At 44.0% G+C, this 26,130-nt stretch overlaps 2 protein-coding genes across 6 annotated transcripts; both read left to right on the plus strand.

Annotated features, from left to right (window-relative positions):
* Positions 1-1,375: 1,375 nt before the first annotated feature.
* Positions 1,376-11,122, plus strand: LOC128797521 (uncharacterized). 5 transcript variants are annotated; one of them, XR_008434172.1, is made up of 6 exons: positions 1,376-1,639; positions 5,702-5,821; positions 6,502-6,810; positions 8,253-8,411; positions 9,073-9,292; positions 10,426-11,122. XR_008434172.1 is itself a non-coding variant. In XM_053960160.1 (6 exons), the coding sequence occupies exons 2-6, from the start codon at positions 5,758-5,760 to the stop codon at positions 10,430-10,432; spliced, it is 636 nt and encodes a 211-aa protein (XP_053816135.1). In that variant the 5' UTR covers positions 1,376-1,639; positions 5,702-5,757; the 3' UTR covers positions 10,433-11,122. The 5 variants fall into 5 exon arrangements, 4 of the variants coding, with proteins under 4 accessions (XP_053816135.1, XP_053816133.1, XP_053816137.1 ...); XM_053960160.1 differs by having other exon boundaries at positions 9,073-9,169; XM_053960158.1 differs by having other exon boundaries at positions 9,170-9,292.
* Positions 11,123-16,160: 5,038 nt separating this feature from the next.
* On the plus strand, positions 16,161-23,935 carry LOC128797522 (uncharacterized). Its single transcript, XM_053960163.1, has 4 exons — positions 16,161-16,297; positions 18,974-19,315; positions 21,628-21,734; positions 22,741-23,935. The coding sequence occupies exons 1-4, from the start codon at positions 16,225-16,227 to the stop codon at positions 22,849-22,851; spliced, it is 633 nt and encodes a 210-aa protein (XP_053816138.1). The 5' UTR covers positions 16,161-16,224; the 3' UTR covers positions 22,852-23,935.
* Positions 23,936-26,130: the final 2,195 nt, after the last annotated feature.

Raw genomic sequence — 26,130 nt, forward strand, 5'->3', positions numbered from 1 at the left:
AAGCAGATGTTTGAGGAACTTGGTATCACTCAGAGGGAACACTGAAAATGGAAAAATCACATTATGGCAGTGCCAGGGGAACTCAGTGCTGTGTCTCTATGGAAGAGGTGAATCAGAAACAGATCTTGTGTGGTTTGGTATTACCAAATCCTGTTCTTGAAGACTAACCCTTTCTGTAAAAATTAATCAAGACAAAAGAAAAATTAAAATTTTGAGTCATATTCCCAGAATATCTTCAGTGGTGCCAGCTTGCACTAGAACAGCTGCTATTTAGTTTGGCTGGGTTTGAGTGAAAGGTTCCGTCCTGTTAGCAATTCCTCAAATCAAGCAATCTTCTGGAAACTCCAAAACCCTCCAAATTGTGTTTTTTTCTGCTACGTTTCATAACTGCAGCTTGTTTCCTTGTGCTAATTCACATCCCATGTTGCAACATATTAAGGCAGTCCTGGCTGGGCAGCTCAGCCCAGCCCAGCCCAGCCCAGCCAGCCCATGGCGCCCAGTGAGACCCCGCTGCCAGGGGTTGTTCTGGGATGTGAATTCGGTGTCAGGTGGCTTTGGGACTGGCACAACTTGTTTGTTTGGAGCACGACCCTGCTGTGAAGTCACTGCCAGACTGTGCTGAGTGCCAGGGCAGGGCACTGGAGGACAAAACACTGCAGAACTCGGGCTTAGTGCGAGAGTGACTGCATCACCTTGTGGGGGTCATTCCTCATAATGATTACACACCTCAGGAGTTACTTTTGCCAATATTCAACTTCTCTAGAGATGTAGAGACCTTATCTGTATGGTGAAGGTGATCCTTCTGGTCTAGGGCAGGGTAACAAGGGCACAGGATAAGGGAAACAAGGAGTTTTGTTGTGGGTTTTGTTGTTGGCTTGTTTGGTTTTGGCTGTGTTTGTTGTAGAGGTGGTTTGGGTTTCTCTTTGAGAAAATGTCACCAATTTAATGTCCTGAGCCTGAAACATGAGAGTGAAATAGTAGACAAATGTCTCAGTTTTGGAGCATTTTTTTAGCACACAGTTGCTGCCCTGAGCTCGGACTTTAAGAGCAAAGCCCAAATTCACTGGAGGGGCAGTGTGGGTGCACAGCACAGTGATCAAATTGAAGGCTGATCAGTTCTGGATGTCTGCTAAATAAACCCCTGAAACTGAGTTTCCCTGAGGGTCAGCCTCCACATCTTCCACTACAAGGACACAGGTGCTGCAGTGCTCAGCATAAACCAAGCACGTGAATCCTTCCAGAAACACTCCTTTTATCCCAGAGCAAAATTTGCAAGCAGAAGCTTTTTGTTTGAACTTCCTGGGTTGAGGATCATGTGATAAAAATAGGGACAAAGTGCAATAAAAGAGCGCCGTGGTGAAAGAGTGAACTGTGGACTGGGAGAAAGCATTGCTATTATGAGACCTAGCTAAGTTCCTGCAAGTTGCAGCATTTCCTGCAAGTGAAAATGAAGTTTCTTGCGACATTACGTTGCATTTAAAATGGGAGGAGCCAGTGGAATGGCTTTTTCTCTGAGATCCCATTGATTTCTCATTTCCTCTGGAAGAGGAGCTGAATGGTTTGGGATCTGGAAAAGCTGCACAGGCACTTGGAGAAGGGAAGAGGCATGAAGGCTTCTTGGACACAAACAGTTTCTGAGGTACTGTCTTCTTCTTTAGAGGGTCCTGTCTTCCACCCTGTTCTCTTAAAAATTCTTGCTTTGTTGTTTTGAAGTAGGCATTTGGAAACAGGCACTGAAATATCTATGGCAGGAGGGAAATTCTCAGTGTGCTGCACATTTTCTCTGTAGGGAAGAACATGTGCTGCTGGTGCTGGTGATCTTTGTAACTAAATAATACCACATCTGTAGCCCAGACTGGCAACTTCCAGAGAGCTCTGTGTGAACTCACACTGATTGTGGGAATGCAGAAACCCAACAACTTCCTCTTAGTGCATTTATATAAAAGTGTGAGTGACCTCAGAAATAATAGAACAAATGTATTAACAGCATTTTCCTGTTCATGTAATTCCTGAGTAATTTTTCCATATCCATTAATCTTCTTTTGTTTCCTGACAGCTCCTTAGCATGTCTTGCTAATATCTTCTTTTCCAAAAGTTCCATCCTGTCATTTTGCAAATAAGGAAGAATTTGTCAGAAGGGTTGCAGGAGAAATCCCTGCAGCTCTTCTTTTCAAGGAGCTGACTGGACATTTCCCCAAGTCCAAGCTGACTAATGAACAATCCAGCCTGGCAGCTCTGGGTTCAGAATGAAACAAAACAGAACCAGAACACGAAGTATTAGTGGTTTTAAAATAGAAGAAGTAAAACCAGCGAAACACTTAATTCTACTTAATGTACTGCAGGCAGTAAAAAAAAAAAAAAAAAAGTTACCAATGTTTTATAATGCTGTGGAAATTTTGTTTCAGAGCAGGTGGAGGAAAGCCAAAGTGTGCTTTACACTTAGGGTTTTTTGCAGAGATTTCTCAGCTCAACCACAATGTCCTGCTGATTGCTCTGTCTGCAATAGCTTGTTGGAGCTGTAGATACCACCAGCAGTCAAATGCTCACTCAGGAAAGAGCTGCTTTATCTCCTCACATGATTTTGTATTGGTTTTTTAATTTATCTTTATTGCAAAGGCTTGTTGATAGTGGTATACAGCAGACCGTGATAAGGAAACGTGAGGGAAATGTGATAATGAAAGTGATACCAAAATTCTCTTATGAAAATACTTCTCCTTTTCTGGGAAAGAACTTGGAGTAGAAAATAAAATCTGTAGGATCTTCTGAAGTTCCATGAGTTTTGTTCTGTTGCTGCCTTATTTCCTTCAATAGTACTATTTTCTCCAAACTGACTGCAACTTAATCCTTCCCCACGGGACCATTAGGGTGACAGGTAAATATTTTAGAAATTCTGGTGTCTTGTTCCACCAAGCTGGTTCTGACCATAAAACCCACAGATTAAATTGCTCCTAAAGCTATAGAGCCCAGAATGTGTGGCTGGAAGAGGGAAGAGGGGTGAGAAAATGCAGTGTTTACAGTTGGATTTTGTGTGTCCATGACTGTGCTTAATGGTTGTTTGGAGAGGGGAGGACACGTGAACCCTGGGGCAGCAGCTCTGCTCTGCCGGCTCCTGGGGGTGTTGGGGGGACTCTGCTTTGGTCACTTTGGGGGTTCCAACTGAACTGTGCCAGAGGCAGAAAGCCTGAGGACACACACTGGACAGGCAGTGACCTTGTGCTGGAGTAGGAGGAAACATGGGTCAGATTTTAACTTGGAGAGAGAACCTTTGCTCTGCTAGAAATGATGTTACTGCGTTGGAGACTGAATTTTCTCCTTCTCTTGGCAAACACTGGAGTTATTTATTGTCTTGTGTTTGTTATGATGCTATGGGGAGAAGGAAGAGCCTGAGAGTTTCACGTAGTGATGTTTCCCCAGATAGATCCTTTTCAAACCAAAACCAAAGGACCTTGTTAGGGCACTACAGATTTCCTGTCAAATCTTGTTTCTCCTGCTGGTGACCTCAGGTGGGCTGGTTTGTGGGTCAGGTCTGTTCTGGGGGGAAGCTGGGTGTGAGTTTGCTGAAGGAACTCCAGCTCTTCCTGTTTGTTCCTTTATTCACCTACTGCTTGTTCCTGATCTGCTTTTAGGGTCTGACTTTACTCTGTTACAGCTCTGCAGAAAACTTCAGAAGCTCTAAGTTTCTATTACTTTGAAAAAGAAAGAGAAACAGGCAAAAAAAAAAAAAAAACAAAACTGGATGGAAAATATTTCCTGTCCAAAGAATGTGTTTCACTTTAGATTTGAGTGTTTTATTGAAGTAAGTTTAAAACTGATGGCAGGACATGGCCAAGACAGCTGGAGAGTCTCCAGATTTTAAGGCAGATCAGTGGGGGCGAACAGAGATTTGGTGGATGGTGTTCTGGCTGAAACTGAAGAGAAGAGGGGGAGAAGGAGGGAATGTCACCAGAGAGAAGAGGAAGGGACACGTCAATTGACCAGAATAAGGAGAGGGGCAAGAAAACTACACAAGAGAGGACCAAATAAATGAGGATCCAAGATACAGACCTCACGCTGAAAACTACTGGAGAAACCCCAAATCTTAACCTCTGGGCAAATAAGTCTGCCAGATGTGCTGCAGCTGTTCAGTGCAGCAAACATTCCCTGGGTACAAATCCTCTGGAGGCATTTAAAAGACAAGAAGAGGTGGCACTGAGGGACGTGATCTAGGTGGTGGATTTGGCAGTGCTGTGTCAACAGCTGGACTCGAGGGTCTTTTCCAAATGTATGATTCTGTGATTCCAAGATTGATGTCAGCCCCTTGGAACTCTGCTGGGTAGGAGGGCCAGGTGATGTTAACTGTGCTTTGCAAATCAGGAAATGGAATGAAGTAATGTGTGAAATATGAACGATCAGAAATAAATAATTAAAAAGACAGGATGAATTTTTTATGTATGAGAAAAGGCAGATGAATTTTTTATGGAAGAGAAGAGATTGTAGTAAATACTTGGTGGGGCCAGAGGAAATCCCTGCAGGACTATCCAGGTGAGCAGGAGCTCACAGAGGCCGTGGGAGAGGACGGATCACTCCTTGGAGGGTGCAGTGCCAGGGGCATTGCATTCCCTGGATTTGCATCCTGCTCAGGGCTGTCGAGAGCCCGAGGTCTCCCAGGTTTTATTCCACAGGAAATTTGCAGCTGGTCTCAAGCACCTGACTGTGTGAGGGCGTGTCCTTGGGTTGTGTTTCTCCTGGCTCACCTGTTTCTGGGAAATGGGGTAGAACTCTCAGCAGATCGAGACCAGCACAGACCATAAGAGATAAGCATTTATTAACTTCTGTTGAATGTATAATCAGGAATTAGCGTATAACTAATTCGGAAAGTTCCTCAAGGTACTTCTGAGGAAGTAGTAGCAAAAAAAAAAAAATTGTTTTAATGAAAGCTTTTGATCAAAAGCTCACAGGAACAAAGCAGTTTGTGTCTTCCAGAGCTAGTCTGGTGAGGAAAGTTAGGTGAATTTTCTATAATTTTTTTTTCTTATTTGGCAAGTATTTTACTAAAACATACATCACAAACTTGTGACAGTTTCATTTAAATGAAAGCTAACTTCTGACTAAATCCAAGGATGTTTTGAAAAGAAATACCAAGTTGTTGTTTGTTTGTTCATTTGACATGAACAGATATTTCCCATCAGATATCCTAAAATAAAAATATAATTCAATTTGACAATAAATATTTCATCTTAGGCCAAGTGAAACATTCATTCAGCATAATCCATCTTCCTTAGTTAATTTTGTGGTGTGTTTTGGAAAACTTGAGAAAACTTTGGAACTTGGAAACTCAGCTTTGGAAAATGTCACAGCAAATCAAGCTGTTATTTGCTGCTCCTGCTGAGGGGTGTGTGCAGGGTCACTGCCTGGAGGAACGCGTGGACACGGAGCCTCCTGCCCAGCAGGCTCAGGAAGGATTTCCCTCTCCCTGCAGAAGGACCTCGTGTCCCCTGCTGCTGTGGATGAGCCAGAGGTGGAAAGGGCTGTGAGTCTGGCCCTTGTAGAGTGCAGCAGCAGCAGCTGTGTGAGCAGTGTGAGGGTGCCTCTGCCTTGCTCCCATCCCATGACCTGGGCTGGAAGCAGCTGCCTGGCATTTGGTCGGTGAGCTGTTATCTTTTTGTCTGGACAAAGGGAACAGAGGCACTGGGTGCTAAGCACTGCCTTTAATTCCCCACAGGGAGAAGACTGAGGGAGAAGCCTGCCCTGGCACTGTGGAGGCCTCTGGGCAGCCCCATGGACTCTCCCCACCTCCTGCACGTGGGTTTCCTGCTCCTGGCTCTTGCTGCTCCCTGTCCAAGTGAGTCTCTGTGTTTGACCTCGGTGCTTTTCCCTGCCTTTCCATAGCTCAAAACCTCTGAAATGTTAAGAGAAACCAGCTGTTCCCAGTTAAAAACAAGACCACAGAGCCTCTAAGGTGAGAAGAGAAATTAAGGAGGTGAAGGTTGATGTGTCTGACCTGTCACAATCTCCTCTTTTGGGAGGGGTGACCATTTGGGTCTGTCTGATATCAGATGAGGTGAATCCTCTCCCAGAGGACTGACTCTTCCCTGGGAGGGTCTGAGGAAGGAAACCTGGGACACTGCACCCAGACTGGGCAGTGTGGCAGCTCAGGTCTGAGCTTCAGTGCTCCTGGGATCTACCAGTGTGCTGGAGGGACACCCGGTGGGATTGTGCCAAGGAGTTTGGGAAGAGAAGAGGACAAGAACAGATGAGCTCAGCAAGAGAAACATCTTTCAACTCACCTCCCAGGCTGCCATTAAAAATACAGTGGAAGTAGTAGGGGAATTCTATCATGTTTCTACCCCGAAAGTTATCCTGGGAACTGGCCCCAATACTGTATAAAATTTGCCCATCGGCAGACAATGTCTCCAAAGCCATGACTAAGCTTGTCCACCAAGACCCATCTTGTTCTCAATCACTAAACATCCAGGGAGAAAACCGGTGGAAATTTTTTTTCTTTGTTTTTTTCTGATTTAGGTATTGCCATGTCCAATGCTGGCCCTGCTAACAGGACACAAGGCAGCAGAAATACGACAGTCTACTACTGCAAGGACTATAAAAACTGCACATGCAAGAAAGACCAAAATGATTTTAAAAACTTTGAAAGAATTACCAAAATACAAAAGAAGATAAATACTATTCCAACAAATGACCAACAAATGACTCACAAATCACACATCACTGTTTGCTTTGAGCGAGCAAATTCCTCTCTTGAAGGAATTTATGGCCTCTCCTCATACGAAACTCAACAACCAAAAATCTGGTGTGGCATCCTGAATTTTGGAGGTATGCTTTGCTGGGAACCTGGTTATTAACTGATGGAAAACATACTTCTTAGGTAGGAAACTGAACTGTTCTCTATTTGGGCAGATAGAAAGGCTTATGAGTGAATAAACTGGAATGACTGGCTTTCTTCTGTGAAAAAAAAGTCATAAAGTAATTCACAAAAGTAAATTCAGTTCTTTCAGGTCAAACATTGTTTAAAACTACACTAGGAGAGACACATGTTACTCTGATTTATAAAGATACATTTTTATTTTAGGTTTTTTTTTTTAGCAACAGCAATTCCCATGATGAAATTCTGTGCCATGTTGCAATGTATGAATCCCACCTGCTTCAGCCAGAGCACACCCAGACCTAGGTCCAGCCTCAAGAGCTGCTCTGTGCTGCTCTTCTGTCCAATTCAATAAACACCCAGGAACATCTTTCCGGCTTCCTCACAAAACTGCCAAAATCAGGAATTCAGGCACCTGTCAGTACCTGGAACAAGTGGCTCCACGAGGGCAAAACTTCCTGCTGGTTTAGGTTGCAGGGGTGTGACTTACCTGAGCTCCATCCAAGTCAGTGACATTTCTATCTGCAGTTGGTTTTCTGAGAGCAGCTTTTAGCACCTCTCCTATTGGAGTTAGAGCATCCTTTCTAATTTTCTTGCTGAAGAAGAGAAGAAAAAGTGTTCTCCCCTTTGTATGATTTTATTTAGCCTAACTATTCCTTCTGTATTTAATTTCTGGCCACCATAAACCATTTCTCTCCTGTATTTATGCTCTGCAAAATATCTGCATGCTGTCACTAAGGTGTAAAACACTGGTGACACTGAAATATTCACAGTGAAATCTGGAAATTGCTGTAGACAGGGATGCCTGTATCCCCTGAGAGGGGAAGGGATGGATGTATAGGTGAAGGTAGGAGGGAGTTCTCCAGATTCTTTCAGAAGAAGAATAAGCTCTATAATGGCACAGTGGGATGCAGGGTTGGTAGGAGATGCACTCCAGGGTGCTGAGTAGAGATTTACTCAGCTACTACTAGATATTTACAACAAGCTACTTGCTTGTTCCTCTTCTTTGGTTCCTATGGGTAAAAGGCAGCTGCAAAATTTTTGAATAGATTTTTTTTCTTGCATAAAGGTAATGATAAGCTTTTTACAGATGTTTTGTTATTCTTAACTGCATGTGAAAGATTTCTTACCTTCTTCAAATATTTCCACTCTTGATTCCCAGAAAAGCTCATCAGCTTTGGTGAGAGGGAAATCTAATGACAATGGTTGATTTGGACTGTTAGGGAATGAAACATCTCCAACTTACAGCAATCATTGCAATCTCCAACATTTTGTGCAACATTATCCACTTTTTAAATCTATTAACCTCTTCAACATCGTTAGTCCTTCACCGAAGATCTTCTACATGATCCATATTTATAATCAAAACTTTTTTACCTTTCATCTTTCTCAGAAAATGGAGGAGGTAACATCAGTACTGAGGAGAAGAATGTTTGCTGTGAAGCAGAGGCAGTTGTCTGGAATCACAACCCTCACCTGAAGTGCTACATTCAAAAGTCACATCCAAAATCCACTGCACTGCCAGTTGCCATTCCTGGTGAGGGAATTCCAGGTTAATCTCTTCTCGTGTTTGTTTGCTTTTTGCTTTGAGAGGGGTTTGTCCAGACAGCTTGATGTGAACAGAGTTTTACACGGGCAGGGAGATGTCCTGTACATTCATAATTTGAATCCACACATGCTGCAGCCAACCAGTCTCAGAGACTTTGCCCTGGCAAATGGACATGGCCAGTCCTGGACAGAGATGTCCACAGGCTCAGGTTCCTGTAATTATATAGTGTCAGACACAGAGATGCTGAGGGAAGGGGGTACATGATGGGTGTGCTACAAGTTCCCAAGAATTGACTTTATCTGTAAGTGCTAAATGAGACTTTGCCTCCAGACTAAGAGGACATTTGTCAACTAAAGGTGACATTTATATATTCCAATTTCTTTCATGGTAGAAGCCCTGTCATCTTCCTTAGGTCATGGACAAAAAGGTTTTTAAAAAACAGTCAAAGTGGATTTCCTTATTTGAACACTTCATCAAGAATGGGTCTCACCACTTGTTGTTGGTTATTTCAGATAAGATTGATGTTCAAAGGTATCTGTTGTGCTGGGGTGACAAGAATTTGCTTTGAATGTTGCTAAAGTGAGCATTATGCCATCTTCTGTAAGACATGATGAGCCAGAGGCTCTTTGTTCTCTCATTCATCAGTTCCTTCTCTCTCTATCAGATGGGGCCAGTTCCTTTGTGTGGTGCTTACGAGACAGCTCATGGCTTAGCCCTCCTGCTTGCTTCACTTGGATGCTCTGTTTTCTTCTACTCTGCAGGTAATCCTGAATTTCTCACCAGCAAAAAGAGCAGCCTTGAAATCTTGTTGGCATTCCTGTTTGTTGGGGTTTGCACAGGATGGGGCACCATGTTTTACTTCTTGCGGCTGCGGCGTCGCCAAGGTACAGTCTGACAAATTGTGTGTTGCCTGTGGGTCCCACACCTGGAAGTGGGAAAAGCATAAAGGGTTTTCCTCCTGGATCTCATCTCCATTGTGTTGTTCCTGTGGTTCTTAATGATGTTCCCTGGGCTGACAGCTGGGACTAACTCTCCTTCCGTGGCTGCCGTGACAGTGCCCGCCCGGTGGTTTTGTTGTGAAAAATAAGCACAGAAGGAATTTCCTCACTGCTTCCTCCTGAAACAAGGGGGAAGCACTGGCAGGGCCACGGAATCACAGGGTTCAGCCTTCCTTCCGTGGGATCCTGCTCCTTGGAGCAGTCCCAGACTGCAGCATTGCTGTGCAGTTTCCCTGGCAGGGATGTGTCCCAGCCAGGACATCCAGGCATGGGCTGACAGGACCTTCAGGAGAGTGGTTCCCTCTCCCAGCCCTGCCCACTTCAGAGCCAGCTTTAATTTAAGAACAAGTGTTTCCTAAATGCATCCAGGAGGAAAGTTTGTTTTGCAAACCAATATGAAAGGAGAGAGGTGGGACGGGCTCTGTGGACACTTCTTGAACCTGCCATAATGGCTTTCCCCCTCCATCCTCTGTCCACTTGGTTCCAGTGTTTTTAGCACCTTGTGTATGCCTGAGGCTGAGCCTCCTCTCAGTTCCTGAACTAGTCCATCCCCTGATGCTGGTTGTTTCTTTCTGAGAGCCAAAGGATTAAATTTCCAAGTCTGAATTTTTTTCAGGAGGAGTTGCACAAGTGTGTACACAGCCCAGTACAGGCAGCACAAAACCAGTCTCACTGTTGTTACATCAATAGATTAATGGATCTATCAATGTGAGGGGTAAAAAATTTACCAGTAATGACTGGCCTGAGGTCCTACCCTGGGGTACAATGTCCAGTGATGTCTCAGGTCTGTCCTAGAGCCCCTCTAAGGCAGAAGTTGATGGGTCACAGCACCAGAGCAGGGTCACAGCAGAGCCTTGAAGCTGTCCCCTTTGTGGAGCAAGGGTGGCCCAGTAGCAGATGGGGGAGGGGAGGTGCCTGGAGGACTTCACAAATACAGGCATTTTGTTCATAATTCTAACTGGAATCTACCAGTTTCTTTGGTGGCCTCAAAGATTTTTTTTTTTTTTTCAATTCTGCAGCTTTTAAGCAAGACAGACAGGCTTCTGACAGAGAAAAGCTCACACATTCGTGATAACCATCTACAAGGGAGAAAACCTCTCTGCCAGCAGCATCCTCCTCCTCTCTCATGATGTACAGCAACCAGCGGAATGCAGACTGATTTTCCATGAGAACTCCTGTGTTGGGGAAGATGAAATAGGAAAGCCTTATAAATATGATTGCCTGGCAAAAGATTCAGAAAATACAGAAACTATGAATGAGATTGAGATGAGAACAAGTTTTGAGATACCAAATCTTAGTTACTGAACAACTAGAAACCAATAGATTAGCCAGCTGTAGGCAATCCCCCCTTTGATTAAACAATGCCCTCTACCTACAGACAGCTCCAAAGGTCAAATGGAATGTTCTGTCTCATCCCTCAAAATGTATGGCTCATCCCACACCTGTAACCCTCCCCTGAAGAATCAGGTATCTGTGATCCCATTGGCCCAAGTCTTGTTCCGTGCCCACTCTGAAACCCCTGATAAGGTGTGCCCGGGGGACCCGAGGCTCTCTTGGAACCCTCTCTTGGCATCCTCTCCTGCCCCCACTGCCTCTCTTTCTCTCTCCCTGTCTCTCCCTGCCCTCACTCCCTGGGGCCTACCACGAGCTGCAGCTGGCAGCTCCAAGCAGGGCCCCACACCCTTTACAATAAATATTCCAGGACCTGACTTCAGAGATCTCTCGTCTCCATCCATCCGGACCGTCCAGGAGTCCAGCGCTCCCTACACTCCTGCCCTTGTATTCCCCAAGAGTCCTCTTTTCACAAATGTAGCTTCACCACATCCACACCTCCCCTGAGCACGGTGACACTTGTCCAGCTCCAGGCCTTTGTGAGCAGCACAGGCATCACCAGGATCCCCCATCCTCATCCTGCTGGCTGCAGACAGCAGGCACCCCAGGGTGTGAGGCTGACTCAGCAGCACAGGCTGAAAGCAGCTGAATTCTCTCTGTGACACAGTGGGAACAGCACTGGAACACTTCCCATGCCCTCTGCATCCCTTTCACTTGGGAATGCCACAGCAGCACCCAGGTGCCCGTATTGTTTTAATTCTCAGGTCATCTCTGCATTCACCAAAGCTTTTGCACCACAAGCTGGCTGGTAGGTTGAACTGGAAGAGTTGGGAAGAGATATTTGATTTTGCCCCCCACCTGCAGACTGAGGACATGTCTGAGTGTTTGTTCCTGTGCAGGGCTGGGTGGGAGGCTGTGTCCAGCTCCCTCAGGAATGGCATTGGGTCACAGAGGCCTTGGCCTCCCCAGGCTGAACAGAACTCTGGTATCAATCTTCCCGGCAAATTAGGCCAGTTTAGACAGTGTGAGATGAGTACAGCCCCTCAGGAATCCTACTGGGTACTTGGTATCCTTAAATCATTCCCCATTCCCACTTGATTTGAATAAATCCTCAGCTTTTGCATTGGATCTAATTTAGTATCAGAACTATTGAGCAAAAATCAGTGGCAGCACAAGGGGATAAGCAAAAATCCCAAAAGCAGTGGGAATGTTTGCTGAATCACTGTCCTATTGACACACAGCTAAACACAAGCACGCACACGGACAGCTCTTGGTTCATTTCTGCTTTGATTGACTGGATTTTATTTGTAGCTTGTTTTTTCCTCAGTGTGCCTTAACCATGCAGTCAGTAGCAGAGTGAACCTTGGCAACAAACTCTGTTGTGCTGGTGCTTTATATCAAATCTGGATTTTACTGATCCCCTTGCTGGTGATGTTTTAAGAGATCTCCAACACTTGGAACAGGTGTTTCCCATTTGATCCTTCTGCTCCTTGCTATTCATTGCACAAGTGCTTCTTGCTCAGTTTCTTTGGATATTGGGGTCATCGGAGAGCTCTAAGGGTCTCATTATACATTTGTATACCTTTGTTTCTCAGTATAGACTGGACTTACACCTTCTGCAATCCTCCTTCAGAGAATCTGTATTATCCAGTTCCCTGATGTTATTAAATGTTTCTATTAAAAAAAAAAAAAAAGTGTGTTTTCTTCTATTCTCTGCCACTTTTCCTTACCTTTGCCTTTCTGATTTAGATCTGACACCAGCTCCAGTTATCGGGCTGAGCTTTTACTGCAGCTTTCATTTTGAGAACTAATAGGATTTTCCTGGGAATCTATAGATAGAACTGCATTTTCTGTGTGAGTGACAGCAGCCACTTTTTTGCCAAGGCCTTTGAAGCTTGGGAAGGTCTGAGCTGAGCTGCTCAGGTCACTGGGCATCAAAGGCACTACAGGTAAGAAATGACGTGTCCAGCATGGGGAGACTGAGGTCCATTCTTACAGAGCAGTTCTGTTGGTGGAGGAGTTGGTTTTGAAACCTTCTTTGATATGCTCACACCAAGAGGAGCTCTGATATTACAATTTCAATTGCATTTCTTATTTTTTACATGAAGCAAGTGAACAGTCAAGAGAACATCTATCAATGCTTGGGAGGGAGACTCCATCAGCATAACTTGTTCAGTATTTCAGGAAATGAATGTTTAATTGTTGGGCAACTCTTTTTCTCAGTGGTCCATTTGGCAAAGATGTGGAGTTATTAAATAACCATCACTGTTTCCATGAAATATTTGGATTATTGTCTAGTAACTTCAAGGGTTCCTGCTGAGTGCCTCAGAGCTGCCAAGGGACTGCTCTTGCTCAGAGCAGCCAAAGATGCAGAAAGCTCTGCCAGCACCTGCACAGGCACTTCCAGTTTCCATAAGGAGATCCCTGAGATGGGAGTGCAACAGGGCTCCCTCCTTGCTCTGCAAAAGTAGGGGTTCAGCTCACAAACAGGGGGTGCAGTGCATTTCCTTTCCCCACTTTCTGGCTGTTCTTTGAGACCACTTGCAGTGAAGAACCAGGACCAGCAGATGATGCCTCAAGAAAAAGGGTTGGTGTTGTCTCCTACAAGGGGTGCTGTGCGCTGGGTACCTTGGACTGGGGTTGTGTGACTCCTGTCACTGTCACAGCCCTCTGTGCCTGCTGTGACAGGGAGTGGCACTGGTATTTTCTCCCTTATCTGCATGTCAGAGGCTATCTGGTGCCATTCCCTGGGAGATGGCATCACACACCGGGCTTCTGTTGGTTTCTTTATGACCTGAAGACTGCCCTGTAGACATGTTTTCCTTCTCTAGCAGCAAGGTGATTTTCCAGGAGGAATCCCAGGCTGTTTCAGATGGCAGGGAAGGTGCAGTGGGTGGTGGGCAGCTCAGGGTGAGCTCAGCAGCTCAGCCCAGCCAGCAGCAGTGAGATGTCTGCTGTGAAACCCCAGCAGTCCTGACTGGCTGAGACTGGCACAGGTTTGTTTGGAACAGAGGCTCCCTGTGAAGAAGTCCCTGTTAAAAAGGCTGTGCTGAGAGCCAGGGTGGAAGAGCAGCGTGGTGAAAGGGTGAGCTGTGGGCTGGGAGGAAGCATTGCTGCTCACAGATCCAGCATTGCTGCTCACAGATCCAGCTGCAGCTTATGGCAGCCCAGGGCTGGGACTGCTGCTTGTCACTGGCCAGGGGACAGCTGGCACAGGCTGACAAAAAAAGGTCGGCAGAGGCCAAATCAAGGCAAAGATCTTCTGGATCTGTGGATCTATCTGGGGTAGTAGGGAAGAGGGGAAAGAGGAGGGTCAGGCACTCTCCAAATCACTTCCCTGTTGTAACCATGTGTTTCATTTGCTGAGAGATAAAATCTAATTTAAAATCTAATTTGATAGTTTGATTTGCCTCATGCCACCCCCCAAAAAAACCCACCCAAAAAAGAGAGAAGAAAGCAGCAGCTCTTACCCTCATCTGTACCCTGTGCTTACAGGCCCTGAGCTTACAACAGACCTGGGAGCCCTTGCATGGCCTCTAGTGCCAGACTGGGGAGCAGATCTCAAATCCAGCCCCTTCACATCGCTGCTGCAGTACCTAGAGGGACCTGGTGACTGCCCAGCTACTTCTAAGCAGGTTCCTGGGACGTTTTTGGCTTTTTCCATGTTTTCCCTACTGCACTGTACCACACATCAGCACGGGCATGCCTGGTGTCATTGTTCAGTAACAATGCTGACCTGCACCCTAAAAGTGAAAGTAAAAATCCAATTACAGGTAATTAGGCACTAATTACATCTAGTTACATTTTAAAGAAGGGAGGATCCAGTGTCCTACTTTTCCTCCGGGATCCAAGGGACTTTCTCCTCTCCTGGCCAGGGCTCTGGAAGGGGAGATGAACGAGCTGGGGGCTGGAAAGGCTGCACAGGCACTGGGAGAAGGGAAGGGAAGAGGCACAAAGGCTTCCTTGGTCACAAACAACGTGTGTGGTGCCCACACTGACTTCTTTAAGTGCTCCTGTCTTAGAGCCAATCTCTTAGAAATTGTTGCGCTTTCTACTTGTTAAGAATAGAATTGGCTTTCTGGGTTGAAGGTTTAATTCTCACTTTGAGAGAGCACTTTGCTATGGTGAAAAAGCTTTGTTGTCCTGTAAAGATTGGAATTGTTTATTGCTTTGGAATTGTTTATTGTTTATTGTTTATTTGCAGTGAAGTCAAGGGAGAAGGAAAAGCCTGAAAGTTTCAGGTAATGATGTTTCCTCGAATAGATCTGATAGTAAAAGGGTTTTAAAATCATGGGGATTTGGGGAATTAGAAGGAAAATTAAGCTTAGTAGGTCCTGGGAAAATACCTGGGAAAGTATAGGCCTTGTACTTGCTAGAAATGCACCTGTGTAACCAGTATATGATAAATGGTATAATTGTTAGATGTGATGATTGTTTAGTAATTAGATAGCATTACTGTTTAGTCATAAGAATAATCATGAGAAACTGGTCAGGGGCTTGAGAAAGATCACAAGAAACTCATGCTTGAATCAAGTCAATGTATACAATAGAACAATATAAGTTTAATGATTAATATGTAAGTTATGTAATGATAGAATATAAAATACATTCAGCTCGAAAGCCATGTGGGAGTCAGATTTGGGTCTGTACCCCTGATTCCCAGAGCTCTACAATAAAAGCACCTGCATATAATCATATTCTGTGATCATGTGTGCTCCTGACTGCTAACAGAGCCTTTTAGCAACAAGATCAAAAGACCTTGTTAGGCTTCTACAGATTTCCTGTCAAATCCTTTTTTCTCCTGCTGGTGATGTGAGGTGGGCTGGTTTGTGGGTCAGGTCTGCCCTGGGGGGAAGCTGGGTGTGAGTGCTGGTGTTTGCTGAAGGAACTCCAGCGCCTCCTGCTTGGCAATTATTCACAAGTATTGCCAAAATACAGATGAAATCTGCTGGTTTGTGTGCAGGGCTTGTACAAGAATTGAGGGTTTTCCTGAAGTAATGGAGCATCTCTCATCTCCTTTCTCCTTACAAAGCCAAGACTTTTGCATCTGCAGGCACCAGTCTAAGCCTGTGGGAGTCCTGACAAACTGAACTGATGGTACCAAGCCCCTGCATTTCCAGGGAAGCCACAACTGGGAGAAAACCGCCTGACTTTGGCACTGTGAAGAGAAAATTTGAGCCTCCCTTTTCTCAGCTGTCTTCAGAGGGGAGGTAGGTGCTCCCCATTGACAACTTTCTACTGCTGCCCTGGGGCCTGGGGGTTGCTCAGCAGCAAGAAAACAAGGGTGGTTTAAGTGTGAAGAAACACAAGGTGCCCCTCCCACAGAAATGGTTTTTCTCCCTCTATCACAATCATTGTCATACAAAGGCAAAAGCAAAACTCTGCTGACTTCTTTCATAGGCAGCTCAAGTAACTGGTAGGCAACAGTCCTCAGGACTTTAATTCATTGGTCAGACTGAGGGAGCAACTAAAAAAAACCTTTGAAAATGCTGTGGATCTTGTGTCTCCCAAATGCATCCCTCTTTCTCCTGCTTCTCCCGTGCTTCCCTGCCCAGGACGGTATGTACAGCATCGATGCTCTTATATTTCTTACATTTCAATCTTTTCTTTCCTTTTTTCCAACCTTTTCTAAACTATGTTTGCCATAGCCATGCAGCACTCTCTATTTAATTTTTCTTGCTTTGCTTCTGATGTAGCTTCTTTCAGGTGTTTCCCATTTGATCTCTCTATTTGTCACTATTCATTGCACAAATACTCCCCCTTCAGTTTCTTTGGATATTGTGGTCATTGGAGAACTCCAAGGGTTTCATTCTACATTTGTATGCCTTTGTTTCTTAAATAGATTGGACTTGTACCTTCTGCAGCCCTCTTCCTGTACTGAATCTGAGAATCTGTATTATCCAGTTCCCTGCTGTTATTAAATGTTTCTATTAAAAAAAAAAAAAAAGTGTGTTTTCTTCTATTCTCTGCCTCTTTTTCTCGCTTTTAAATTCCTGACTTATATCTGAAACCCATTATCAGGATACTCTTAGTGAAGTTTGTGTTTTGAGAACTAATAGGATTTTCCTGGGAATCTACAGAGAGAACTGCATTTTCCGTGTGAGTGACAGCAGCCACTTTTTTGCCAAGGCCTTTGAAGCTTGGGAAGGTCTGGGCTGAGCTGCTCAGGTCGCTGGGCATCAAAGACACTACAGGTGCCAGAGCAGGCAAGAAATGACATGTCCAGCATGGGGAGACTGAGGTCCATTCTTACAGAGCAGTTCTGTTGGTGGAGGAGTTGGTTTTGAAACCACCTTTGATATGCTCACACCAAGAGGAGCTCTGATATTACAATTTCAATTGCATTTCTTATTTTTAGGTGGAGGAAATGAACAGTCCACAGATGTTATCAGTGCTTGGGAAGGAGACTCCATCAACATAATTTGCCCAGTGAATGGTTCACAATATCAAGTGGGGATGTACTTGAGAGTTATCAGACAGAATCTCGATGTGGCATATTTTCCCAAGGAGGAATCTCCATCTGTCAATCCTGCCTTTGCTAATCGTGTGGAGTCTTCAAAGGAAGGGGAGACTCTCAGGATAACCCTGCACAGGTTACAGGAATCTGATTCTGAAATCTACGTATGCTCAGAGTTTTTAAATATCAATGACAATCCCAGAGAGATATATAGGAAGACAACCATAGTAGTGGTCAAAGGTATTGCAAATCCACCTTTTATGTCATGAATTAGTAAATACAGAACTATATTTTAAATCAAAGATTGGAAGAAGGCACAATGGGAGGGTGAGTCTGACAGAATCTTTTCTGTGTCTGCTCAGGTACAGATTTGAAAGAATGTGTGGGTTTCCTCCCTGAAACAATGATGAAAATGCATGAGGTAGTATGGTACCAAAAAAACCCCAAACCATCCTACGAGATTAATTTGTGACTCATTAATTCCAGCTACAGATTTTCACAGGAGTCACAGGTTGCTGCAGCTGTTTGGAAACATTGAGGTCCCACAGCTCTTTCCAAAACGTGTCCAACCTTTAACCTTTAAATATCTAGCAGAGCAAAGAGGGGTTTTTTTTGGTAGCAGTTGTTTTTGCAAATCTCTTTTCGTTTTACTAATTTGTCTTAAATGACAATTTGGTAGTAATTGGGAAGCTGCTGTTAGGCAGGGTTTGCAAGTTGGGCAAGAGTGAGTAAAGGGGTTTTTCTCTTGTTAGTGAGGAGTTGCTGAATGAGCAGAAGTGCTTCTTTTGGCAGGTGTTTCTGGTTGGGGGATAATTTTTCTTTTTTTTTTTTTTTTTTTTTTTTTTTTTTTTTTTTTTTTTTTTTTTTTTTAATTTTCATTAGAAGAGAGTTGAGTCCACACTATTCTTTGGCAGTTTATTCCTCCATGTACTTGTCCTGCCAATGAGACCTTCTATATAGGAGTTACTTTTCCCAAAGCTTACAGGTTTTCTTCCTTTCCTGGCCCTGAGGCATGTGAAATTGAATTGATTGCTGATCAGCAATAGTCATTTATATCCATGAGGGATTATCATCTCCTCCCTTGGGCTTCTCCTTTCAAACTCTTTGCTGTGTTTTCTCAAATGCATCACATCTTGTTTATTGTGTATTATCTCTCCAAATTATTACATTAAGTTGCTTTATAGCTCTGTTTGATTTTGATCCTCTTCTCTGAAATGCTTACAACCTTCCCTTTACAAACCTGATAAATTCTGTCCTCACTGCCTTATCCACTTTAATGATAATGTTAAAAGGAACAAGTCCTGTCCTTAGAAGAACTCAGTGGAATGTCCTCCCAGCTGGCCAGTGAGTCATTAATGACCACTCCATTCTCACAGACCATTTGAACATTGATCGGACACACACTGTGTGATTTGATCCAGATCTCTCTATGGCTTCATCTCACTTGAGAAAGCAGGCAGTGATGCATGGCTCCAGACATGCTGATCAGGCTGTATTCCCTTAGAGGAGGTCAGTATTTATAATTTTTTAAGTAGATGCAGACCCTTTGCAAACAGCTGAACCTGTTGCTCAGTCCTACTTTCAGATCCTGAGGCAGGAAGATATGCCAGGGTGTACTAAAATATATCCTTCTTCTCAAAGCCTGTGTAAATCATGTTTAAAAATTAATTTTATCAGCATTTCTATGGTCTGTTCTTTCTGCCTGCTCTGTTCCCTTGCTCCCCAGTTAAAATGCACTTTGTTAAGCATGTGATAACCACTAATCTCTCTGTTTTCAGCTAAATCCAGAAGGGCTCTGGAGCAATCACCACTCCATGCCAACCCTGAGCAAGGCCAGTCTGTCAGCATCACCTGTGTGATGAAAAGCTCACCTGAAGGCGCGAAGTTCTACTTGCTCAGGACTCACGTGCAGCCTGGCACAGTTCTGTCTGTGTCACATCTCAACCTGTCAGAGGTCTCTCCTGCCTTTGGGAATCGCTTGGGGTATTCAAGGGAAGGAAACAGAGCTGTGGTAACTCTACACAAGCTACAGGAACAGGACAGTGATATCTACATCTGTGCCCAGGATGTGGAGGGTTCCCCTCTGCTCTCTGCCAGTGGCACCATGCTGCTGGTTAAAGGTACCCCCCTTTTGCTTGGTTAATCATAAATACTTATTGTGTTGTGGACAGAAGGCTTTAGGAACTTTAGTCAGGATGTTAGCGTTCAGGAACACACATAATCACAGAATATGATTATATGCAGGTGCTCTTATTGTAGAGCTCTGGGAATCAGGGGTACAGACCCAAATCTGACTCCCACATGGCTTTCAAGCTGAACGTATTTTATATTCTATCATTACATAACTTACATATTATTAAACTTATATTGTTCTATTGTATACATTGACTTGATTCAAGCATGAGTTTCTCATGATCTTTCTCAAGCCCCTGACCACAGTTTTTCATGATTATTCTTACGATTAAACAGTAATTATGTCTAATTACTAAACAATCATCACATCTAACAATTATACCATTTATCATATACTGGTTACACAGGTGCATTTCTAGCAAGTACAAGCCTATACTTTCCCAGGGTATTTTCCCTGGGCCTACTAAGCTTAATTTTCCTTCTAACTCCCCAAATCCCCATGATTTTAAAACCCTTTTACCATCAAGGACAGGCAAACCTCAGAAAGTTTGAAGAGTGAGCTCAGGCTCCTTTGTGCCCTGCCACAGAAGCCGACTCTGTGTTTCCACCTGCCTTGTACAACCAGAGGGGAATTCAGACCTTGCCATGATCCTGCAGCTTAGAAAAAGAAAAAAAAAAAGTCAAAACAGGGTAACAAACACTTCACTGTGTGCAATCTGTCGCTTTTAGGATATGGATAAATATTTTCAGCACCAATTCTTTGACCTTAGCGTGACTTAAATGGCTTTTAGAAACCATTCTCTCTGGCAAGTCTTGTGTTTAGAAATAGATCACACTGGGGAGCACAAAAATCCTCAGGCATTTGCTTCAAGCACCACAGACCACAGCAGAGATGTTCTCACATACCCTTGTTACACACTGAACACTTTGTGAGTGTGTGCTGCAAAGAGGGGGTTTCATTTTCCTGTGTTCCAAAGAGGGGGGTTGATTTTTCTGTGTTCCAGAGAGGAGGTTTCATTTTTTTGTCCTCCAAAGAAGAGTTTTTGCTTTTCTGTGCTCCACAGATGAGTTTTTTATTTTCCTACAGGATGGTGCTGTACCCATTTGCTAAGCTGAAGTCAGAGCCAGCAAGAGAGTGCTTGATTTTGGTCTTACTGGTGCAATTTAACCCTGGGCTTTGTAAAATAAGGTTTACAAAGGCCCTGGGAGTTGCAAAGGATTTTCCTGCAGTCTGAAAAAAGCACCTGTGCTCCTGTTCTGTGCCACCACTCACAGCTGGGCCAACAACTCAGTAAAGTGAGGTGGGGGAAATGGCAGTAGCCCAACAGAGCAGGGTGTGATTATTAATTAGTGTATTATTAATATATGGATTAACTTAGGTTTCAGAGAGTTGAAACCCTTTCCACCAGCATTATTCTGCTCAGTGCCTTTCATACCACAGCATCCTCCTGCCTCTGTCTGCACCTCTCACCAGCCTGGCTCTTGGATAATTCAGAGCCCTCAGGGTTGCAGCAACACTGCAGGAAATAATTTTCTGCTCCCATTAGGAGAGTGTGGAAGTGGTGTGGAACCTGCCTTTGTGCAGTGCTCCTTGCTGAGCTGCCTGCAGCCACCCCCAGCCTCTGGAAGAGCACAGGGAATGCCAATGAGAATACTAATGGAATGACAAATGTGGCTCTGTAGCTGTCCATATGCAAATTTTTGGTTAAACTGTGAAATTATTTTTTTCAGAACAAAAATAAAATTCTGTGGGAAATAGGTCTGTAGAAAATTCTCAAAACCTGACAGAAAACTCACATAGTCTGCATCTGTGTGCAAACCTGATAAGAAAGACAAGAGATAAAGAATGCTGAACTTAGAAATGCCATGGAACAGGACAGACATTGTTGAGAGAGAAATGGAGCTAGAAACAAGTTTCAAAGGATGGCCTTGCAAAAAAGACTGGATACTTTGGAGAAATAGAACTATGAAAGATGCATTGTAGTGAGACCCTTGAGGTGTTATTTTAGATGATTGGCTTTAAGGCATCTACAGCATGGTGTGGCAAAAGCTGATAGGCCAAGAAACACTTATAGTGTATTGTAATTAGGAAATTGTAATTAGGAAATAGCTGGCTTCTGATTGTGACGGCGTGAATTTTAACACCTGCATTGTCTCACCCTTCAAATGAGACTGAAAATAGAATAAAAGTTTTTTAAACACCTCTCAGTTACCCCATCTCTGGGTCAGAAAAAGGCTTAATGCAACAAAATTCTGCCTCTTTGTATTTATAATAATGCTGCTGTAATTTTAAATGCAGAAGTGGAGCAGGCATGTGAGAAGAGCTCCTGGGATTTCTATGCCCTTGTCACGGTGATGGCTCTGCTGTTCTTTGCCCTGGTGTGCTGCATCTTGTACCGTGTGGATGTAAGTACAGTCACCGCAGCAAAACTGGGGCAAACTGATATTATTTTTAAACAGTGCCTGAGTCAAGCAAACATCTGATAAGCCTAAGGAATTGTGGCTTCCTGTTGCTCTCCTATTTGCCCTTGTTTAATATCTTCCAGCTGTAAACTCTTGCCAGCTAACACAGTGTCTTATACTTCTGCAACCCTTTGTAAATGAGATATTTATTGTGTTTTGATAACAAACCTCGAGTGAGCTGTGTCGTTGACACAGCCATGTGTTGTGTGTCTATCCCTGAACAAAGCCCCTCACTGTTCTGCTTTGCTTGCTTTTTTAATTTTTTTTTGTGAATTGGGACTGGAGCTGTACATAGCAAACTTGTAAGAGATGTAACTTGGAGGGGGGACATAAGGGCAAGAAAAACTCATAAAATAGCCTGATGTCTGAAAGTAGTGCTGGGAGAAAAAAATTGGCCTCTTTCCAGAAAAAAAAATATTAATTTTTTTTCCTTCACTGGCATTATTTCTATACTGCAGAAAGTGCACAGAAATTGTCTCTGATAGATCCTACTGCTGCATAAATATTACTGAAAATGAAGTGTATGATTCACAGGCTCCTGTCTTGTCCCTCCAAATGTGGATCCAGCACTGCTAAAAACCAGTAGTGTAACATCATTCTGTCAAAGCCCAGTGAGACCTCGTGTCCTGTGTTACCAGTAACAGTCTAAGAATGAGCATGAGCCTTATTTATTTTTATTGTCATTTATTATTGATGTCAAAGCTTCAGTTACATCCAACTCTTGAAGGAACTTTTCGCGAAATTACATCAGACTCATAAAGAAATTTAAATAAATAAGCTGATAATTTCCACTTGGTCCTCTAAGACATCTCTGCATCATGAGAGGAATTTTAAAAGTATGTTTCCTCTTCCAACAGATGATGTAGATGGACTCCTAAGATGGAGAATTACTTCTTGGTTGGGGTCTTTCCAGGCTCTGGTTTGAACGGCTGTTTTCTTTGTTTGGCAGGTGAAGAAATATTTCCAGAAGAAAAAGCCCAATGAGGTATACGAAGACATGTCCTACAACTCCAGGCGGAGCACACTGGTCAGAAACAACACCTATTCCAGAGGTGAATAAACTTCTGCCAGCTGGGACCATTCCCTCACAGGCAGCTCTGAGAGCTGCTTTAACCCCCTGAACTGAAATTGCTATCACCTACCTTCTTCAGTGGAAAGAAAAGCCTCATTTCCAAGGTTGTTTGTACTTTTTTTAACGTGTTGTTTTTTTTTTCTTTTTAAATGTACAGAAAATGTTGCAAAATGCAGGTACCCTGGACACATGTATGCAGTTCAGTGTGAAAAAGCAGCATTTGGGGGCTAAATGCAACATATGGGCTTGTTTCTTTGCTAAATAACCCTTTCTGGGATGGAGAGGTCTGGTTCTGAGCATTGCTGTATCTCAGGAAGACCACACAGGTCTGATCAATAATTTGCCATGGATCCACAAAGGTATGGATTCCAGTTCTCTTGTGGACCCTTGCCCAAGAGCTCAGGCAGCTAAAACTACTCAAGAGTTACAGCAGGGAAATCTGTTCTGCAGAAACTTCCGAAATGTGGCAGGGTGAAATGCTGGATCCATGTGGGGTCACCTGCTCCAAGGCCATGATGGTCCCACAAAAACAAAATCAAGTCTAGATTTTAATTCACTGCCTCTGTCAGAGCTACTCACGTGACTGATGGGGGTCTTGATGTGGTTGACGAGAAAAGTGACTAAACTTAGGTCCTGGTGGCTTCCTGGGTGTCTTGGTTTGAACAGACAGGTCTCTGCTAAGGAAGGCAGGAGCCTCCCCTGAAATGGAAAATGCAAACCCCCTCCCTCTGAATTATTGTAATTTTGAAATTAAGGGGGTCTCAGGCAAAGATATGGGAGTAGGAATAACAGTTCTTTACTAGGAAAATTAAAAATACAAATGTTATAGTACAGACAAAAAAAAAACCCAAAAAACAAACAAAACAAAACAAAACAAAACAAAAAAAAAACAAAAACAAAACAAAAAAAAAACTACACTGCCAGAATCAGAACATGCCCTGACCCCCTGGTGGCAGCAGTGCCATTCCATGGGGGCTCAGCCCTCCTGCAGTGCCAGCTGTGCTTCTGCTGGAGCAGGATCCTGGACAAGGCTGGAGTTTTCCTCTGAAACTCCAGGGCTGCTGGAGATGGGCCTGGGCTTCCTCTGGGAATGCAGTGGGCAGAAAGCTGCTCCTCTGGGAATGCAGTGGGGCAGAAAGCTGCTCCTCTGGGAATGCAGTGGGGAAGAAAGCTGCTTCTCTGGGAATGCAGTGGGGCAGAAAGCTGCTCCTCTGGGAATGCAGTGGGCAAAGGCTGCTGTGCTGTTCCAAGGTCAGATTGTATCCAGGTAGGAATGCTTGGCTCCTCCCCTGGGCGCAGCATCTCCCCATGGGATGATGGAATTTTCTCAGCCATGCAGGGACACTCAGTGGCCATGAACAGAAGAGATCTCCTGGAGGGAGGGTTGGGTGTGGGAGAGATAAAGCAAACTGCCCAATGAACAGCAGAGAACTGCCCCAGCTCTGACAGATGGCAATAGAATACCCCTATTTCCAACCTAAGACTCAGGGACAGCAGAAATATTTGTGATGTTCTGGATGAGTTTCTCCAATCCAGTGACTCCACACTGTACAACACAAGGTGAAATAATCCAGGGTGAAGTAAAGCCAATGCCTGCATTCCAACCTGGGCATGATCCAAAACCCCTTCTTATCAAAGGGGTTTATCAAAACTCACCTCAGGCAAGAAGAGGCTAAATTTGGTTTGGTAACAGTTTCTAGAACAGGTGGCTGTGGGGAACTGGGCCGAGGAAGGGCTTGGCCTCCTCCAGGGTGTTTTGGTTCTGCAGGGTTGGGGCCACTGTGGAAAGTCAACAATCTTCCACAGAGGAATGTGGAATTGCCTTGGTACAGGGCAGGGCTGAGGGGGGTGGGCTCTGGCTGCTGAGTACAGGGTGAGACTGGAGTTTCTATCAATGCAATTGTTTATTTTTTTTAAGGGATTAGGGTCAGTTTGTCTTTGATGAGTGCATAGCTGGAGCAGAGCCAGGCACAAAGGATAATTCCTCTCCAGAGATGAGCTCTGACAAGATCCCAGCTTGCCAAGACAATCCTGCCCCTCAGGAGAGCCCATTTCCCTCCAGATATTGCTCATGAAATGCTGTGCACCAGAGCTGAGGGAGAAATCCCCGCACTGTGAGGGGTGGATGGTGCAGGTTCACCTTGTGAGCAAATAGGTGTTGTCTTCACATGGCCAGACCTGGATCAATTGTGCCTGCGTTGGGGTTTTGTACAGTTCCTCAATATTTTCATATATATATTAAAACCTGTTTCATATATCTTGCAAATAAATGAGTGTTTCTTTTAGTGGTTTGTTGTGTTTTGTTGTTTTTGGTTTTTTTTTAATAGTGATTCAAGGCTTTTTGAAAATTCTGTATAAACTGCCACTAACAGCGTCCCACTAGACAGCATAATAACAGTTTTCCACTTTAATCACAAAATCTGCAAGTGAGGTTTTTCTTTTTAAAACCAATCACTGAAGAAAACAGAAAAGAACCCTTCAGACCCTGTGTATTCCATGTCTCATTGCCCAAACTTTTCTTAAATTCTGATAGACTTGATGCTGGGACCAATTCTGGCTTTGTCCCTGGAAAAGCCCAGCTCAGCGGTGGGTGAAGAGCTGAGGAGGAACCAACAAATCAGGTACCAATCTCAGAACTGAGGTGTTCACAGTCAACCACCTTTCATCACATTTTCAGTTTTGGAACAAGGTGCAGGTTTAGTCAAAAATGAGTAAAAGCTCTGAGAGCCAGCACAGGGAGGTTCACAATGAACAAAGTGACATTTGAGATCAGCTTTCTGTAGAAACACTGCTGTGCAAACGTGACCACAGTGGTGAAGAAAAAGAAAAAAGCTGTGAAAGGGAGCAATAGTGGAGGTGGGTTTTTTTGGTGGTTTGGTATAAACAAATTTAAAAAAAAAAAAAAGTAGCACCTTTCTGAGGAAAATGACACACACTGAGCCATTTCATGGGCACCACGATTAACCCAAGGAGTGGTGAATGAACTGCTGGGGAATTTAGCTCCAGAGTGTCAGGGAATAATTGGGGATTTAATAAAAATAAATTATATTTTAAAGAAAGAGGGCTGGAGCATTCTGAAGATGCAGAGTTGTCTCAGATCTTCCCTCGAAAGCAGAAAAAACCTGAATTTTTCGCCCCCAGTGCTGCAGACAGAATTGCTCTGGGCTAATTCTGTTGCTCTTGCTTCTTTTTCTGTCTTGTCTCAGCCTCTGGAGAGGGAGATGGTTTTCAAGGAGAGGTGGGAAGTGCAGTTCTGAGGCTGGGATG

Source organism: Vidua chalybeata, chromosome 19, assembly GCF_026979565.1.
Source record: "Vidua chalybeata isolate OUT-0048 chromosome 19, bVidCha1 merged haplotype, whole genome shotgun sequence".
Classification (NCBI taxonomy): Eukaryota; Metazoa; Chordata; class Aves; order Passeriformes; family Viduidae; genus Vidua; species Vidua chalybeata.